At 38.7% G+C, this 5,330-nt stretch overlaps 1 protein-coding gene across 1 annotated transcript in view; it reads left to right on the forward strand.

Annotated features, from left to right (window-relative positions):
* Positions 1-5,029, forward strand: part of LOC102387123 (collagen alpha-2(IX) chain-like) — a 30,942-nt gene extending 25,913 nt beyond the window's left edge. The window contains exons 10-13 of the mRNA XM_025215850.1: positions 775-951; positions 2,847-2,937; positions 3,044-3,121; positions 4,830-5,029. Coding sequence (XP_025071635.1) covers positions 775-951; positions 2,847-2,937; positions 3,044-3,121; positions 4,830-5,029 — 546 coding nt within the window. The remainder of the gene's footprint in view (positions 1-774; positions 952-2,846; positions 2,938-3,043; positions 3,122-4,829) is intronic.
* Positions 5,030-5,330: the final 301 nt, after the last annotated feature.

The raw sequence follows: 5,330 nt of genomic DNA on the forward strand, positions 1-5,330 counted from the left end.
ACGAGGCCAACCTGGAGAACAGGGTGTTCCTGGAAATGATGGCTTACCTGGGAATGTTGGATCAGTTGGACCCCCTGTAAGACACTCTGTTCTTTTGAGCTAAAATATCCTCCAAGAAATTCTTAGAGTACTGAGATGGTGGTTTGGATATTGCTCACATTTACATGTGTGCAGCACCATTTAAGCATTTGCATATGTGTCTGAAAGAATGGAATTGGAGCAAACAAAGCCAAATTAATTCCTGGTGTCAGTGGAATATAAACCTGGAATGAATTTGAATCAGTAGATCTAGATTTTACTGAGAAGAATAAAGATATTAGACCAAAGTAATAAGCCATTAGCAGGGATCCTGGTTTTCTCTGATAAAAAATCCCCAATTTTTGGGTTAAAAACAAGTAACCCCAAATCCACATTTTTCCATGATCAAAATGAAACACCACTATACACACACACAGATGCACACACATATATATGTATGTATATGTATATATATGTGTGTATATATATGTGTGTGTTTATGTGTGTGTGCGTGTATATATATACATATATGTAGAGATATATAGATATACATGTATATCAGGTATATATGTATTATATATAATAACTTTTACTATCAATCATGTTAGCTGGATACTGGCAGAGAACTGCATTTCCAAACATTGTTCCATACGTAATTACAGGAAATTCAGGAGATGCTTCAGTGAGCTACATTATTAATAGGACTGTTTGGCATATTTTATTTCTCAGATTGTTCTAACAATCTTTTTTATGTAGGGGCTCCCCTTTCCAGAAACTCGTGTGATAGAGCTATGCAAAAGGATTGCTTTAGAACAAATGTCCACCTTTGCAAACAATGTGATGAAGAAATGTGCTAGCACATGCCCACTATATGGAGATGTGCCTATGGGGTCCCCAGGACCTGTTGGTTTGCCTGGACCTCCTGGAAAAGAGGTAAGCATGGAAAGAAAGTAAAACACATCTCTGTTTACACTGCTTCTGTTACTGAAGCATTGAAAACAATGCTAAGAGACAATAATACATGGACATCAACAACCTGCAGATCTTGCTGTCACTGAAATCAAGTCAATGAGAGTTTTTGATTGATGTCAATGGGATGCATTTTCCTGCAAGGGAAGACAAGTATATCAATTTACCATACTATGGAAGCAGTTAACAGATTACATATAATGTTCTGAGACCTCTGCTATGTTGTTTTAAGCTTAAAGACATGTATAGTAAGACTGTCACAAAAGGCTGAATAAATATACTTCATTCAATTATATAATTAAAAAACCTTTCAAGACACAAGTGGTATGAAACAGGTTTTTAGTTAATTCTTGCATGATGTTCAGCATCTCTAAAGGCAACCTCTGACTCATAGTCTTGGCATTCATCATCCACTAATCTAGGAAATCTCGATGTTTTTGAGGGCTATAACTGCATTTTGAACAGCACAGAAGTGTTTTCTGGTACCTACAGCAAGTAATATAACAAATGACTAACAACTTAATTAGTTCTTTTATCAGTTATCACATTCATTATTGTGCTAGAGCCAAAATCTAATCACATAACCTAATTAAAATTACCATGAAATCTTGAATAGTTTAGGGCTAATTGATTTTCATAGATACTTATTTTATTACAAATAAGTGCCTGCAACATGATGCACTATGAATAAAGAATGATTTTTCTTTTGATTATAAAAAATAAATACCAAGACTGTAGAACAACATTAGATTTGATGGAATTTTCCACAGGTTTATAAAATAATTTTTTTGAGCACAAAGTGGTACATTACTGCATGCAACATTCCAATAGTAGAGCAAAAATGGGTTTGTTTCCATGTGAAAGTTTTAGGTTAATATAAAGGCTAATATTACTTACAGAAAAACAGACCATAAATAAAAGATTTTACTGGTGGCCTCACATATCCCTGCCATCTGTAAACACTGGCTTCATACTTGCTCACCTCCTTTTAAACACATTTCAGCATGTCCAGAGTTCTGTGCCAAGCTGACAGCATGCAGCATTGTCTTTTTATTTATTATCTCCTCTATTCCACAGTGTATAACAAAATTGCTGTCTAATGTATTTTAAATTTTTAATAGCCTTTTTCTACCTTATTTCTTTGACCCAATCAGCCCTTGTTCTCCCACTTCATTCAGCTGTATCTGGGAATACTTTCAGGTTTACCACGTTTAACCTTCGTTATTACATAGTCACTTTTTTGCTCCTTAAATATGGAACAGCCTCGCTTTTCCTATTCCAATGTCCATCCTCACTTTTTCAAACTGCAATGGTGGGTAAAGTGTTCCTTCTTTCCTTACTTCCCTCCATCCCTTCTCTATGACTTTTGTATTGTCTTCATTAGGAAACATAATGCAGTTTAAAGATGATTTTTAACAACTGAGTTAGGTAAGGTGATACAGACAATTGATGACTTGTTTGTCTATGTTCAGCATTCAGTTAATTAGATTTTAAACATTGCAATAATCTAGTGAAACTCGGGATTTTTTTTAACTGTTATCCAGGAACTTCAATTTTTTTTTCTTTTTAACTCTAAAATCAGTTCATAAACAAAGAAAGGACTAAATGTTTTATTGTTGTGGAGGGAGAGGGGGGAGTGAAAGGTTACTATTTAACTTTTGATTTTAAGTTAACATCAGATGATTTTTGTTTTCTCCATAGTGTAGCTAATCCTCTAATTCTTTTATTGATACATCTCTCTCGTTTTATTTGCTGGTATTGACTAGAATTTAACTATGAAAGAGAAAAATGTATTTTGTTGTCATATCATATCATATCATATCATATCTCATAATATAATTTATTTAACATTTTTATAGGGCAACCCTGGGTTGAATGGAGTTGATGGGGAACATGGCCCTGAAGGGTTTTACGGAGATTTTGGGGATCCTGGAAAAAAAGGCTCAATAGGTAGAATATTTTAAATACTAGAATAAAAAAGAATATTCTATGCTATAAATTACAGCAGCCACACATGTGAGTAATCTCTAAGATATGTTTTAAAAATTATTTTTAGGTGAACGTGGTGACAAAGGTCATAAAGGTGCCAAAGGTTTTGGGTTAGTTGGCTCTGAGGGCAACCAAGGTCTAAGAGGTACCTATTTACTCTGTTTTTGAAATCTTGCTTGCTATAAACACATGTTTGTGGGGAAATTTCTATATTATGTACTATTGTAGCATGTTACATTTATGTCTTAAGGATGTATGAGATGATTTTGCAAACTGGTGCTAGATGATTCTGTATCTGTGCATTCTGTCAAATAGGACCATCATCAATTTTGTTGTCCAAAATGTGAAATAGGCTAGGTTCAAAGACCAGACTCTGAGGTATACCACTAGTAACTGTTCTCCAGTCAGATAAGTCACCTTTCAACATAACCCAGGGTTTTCAACCTTTTTTAACAAGTGTACCCCTTCTGTCTCAAAGTTTCAGCCTATGTACCCCTTTATATTTTTTTCTTGTTTTTAATGTTTTTCCTATTTTTAATGTGCCATGCCCCCATGGCAGGAGCACACAGAGCCCCCTCAGTGTGGGGCAGCCACATGGGCCCACTGGGGTAATAATGCTGTGACACCCTTGGCTGCCCCTAGACACGGCCGGCTGCACGCATCAGATGGGACTGAATCGTGCCCTGTGTCATGAGGGCTGCATGGCTGCTGACCACAGCGCTCTCAGAAGCAGGGCCACCACCACCCACCAGCACCACCATCAGCAGCCACTGCCCTGCGCCGCTGCCTCCACCACTCCCACCCACCTTGGCCGTGTGCCTCACCCCGTGCCACTTTCCTATGGCCAGCCATGCATGCAGCTCTGCGGACTGCTGACAGCCTTCCTGCCTGGCCAATCATGCACTGCTGGGGGTGGGCACAGAATACACCCCCTCATCACCATTCGGACTCTTGCGACCATGCAGGAAGTGGGTTGCTGTGGTGCCTCCTCGCTGTCAGCTATTAGCTTAGGGCGGCAGCCTGGTGGCCAATCAGAAGAGTGAGCTGGGTGGGAGGCGGGGAGGCACCATGATGTGCTGTGTGGGACTGGCAGCACCTGGCGTGCCCCTCCCCCAGGTAAGAGGTGAAGCGTGGGAATGCGTTGGGGGAGACGCCACTGCCACGCCCTGGGGCATGCTCTGTTCCCGCCTGCCTGTGCAGCCCCAGCTCCAGCCCCAGCTCCCCATGGCTGAAGCAGGCTGCGTACCCCCTACAACCTTTTTAAGTACCCATATGGGTACACATGCCCCAGGTTGACAACCACCGATAATCCAATGTAGTCTTCCTTTAAGCAAAATCCTTATCCACCTCAAGATAGTAGTATCGATACCTGTTGTCTGGCTTGGCCAGTCATTTCCCATGAGGTACAGTATCAAAAACTTTTTTAAAGTTAAAAATTAAGTCCACTGCTCTGCTCTTATTTAAAAGCAAAGGATACTAATATTGAAGCAGTCTGAATCTGTGTTCCTTGGCTAAAACCATGTTATATTTTTGGTTTTGTAGTTCCAGGTCACTCTTTGTACCTTTTTAAAGCAGATACAAAGCATCTTCTTATAGTACCTGAACAATTTAGGGCCAGACTTTCTATTGCTGGTCCCTAAAAGATTTTTCTGCCCTTCCTGTTCTGAGACAACTGCCATTTTAGTTTGTGAGCACCAGCACTTTATAGAGATGAGTAGTAGAGTCAACAGCATTATTGGATTACCCCCTGGGCCAAGGGGATGGGCTTAAATGATCTAAAGATCCTTTTAATCTCTTACATGTATGACTCTAAATATGCTGGTAACATAAATATGCTTTCTGACTATTTCTAGGTGAACATGGAAGAGATGGACTAGTGTTTGATGGACTGCCAGGTCAGCCTGGTTCACGGGGACATATGGGGCAACCAGGACTGAGAGGCTATCCAGGATTTAGAGGACCTTCAGGCATATGCAAAATAGGATGTGAGCCAAATCTTATGAATGAAGTTCATCATCAAAGTGAACAAATGGTTCAGGGTGAATCACTGTGAAATCTTTTGGTGTAAACAAAAAATGGTAGGGGAAAACGTACCCATTCTCTCTCTTTTTAAAATGAAAATAATTGGAAAAATATTGGTAAATTCCTATGTAATATAAAATACGTTTACATTGTGAAATGATTACAGTTGATAGTGGCAAATAATTTCACTTATACCTTTTGCATAGAGAATACCTGTTCTAAAAATACTGCACTTAGCATAGATCATATTAATTATGTTACATAAAAGAGAACTAGTTTTTTTAATTGGATGAGCTAATTCTTTTCTGAATATACCTAGGAAATGTTCTTTA

This window comes from Alligator sinensis, unplaced genomic scaffold, assembly GCF_000455745.1.
Source record: "Alligator sinensis unplaced genomic scaffold, ASM45574v1 scaffold482_2, whole genome shotgun sequence".
In the NCBI taxonomy this organism is placed as follows: domain Eukaryota; kingdom Metazoa; phylum Chordata; order Crocodylia; family Alligatoridae; genus Alligator; species Alligator sinensis.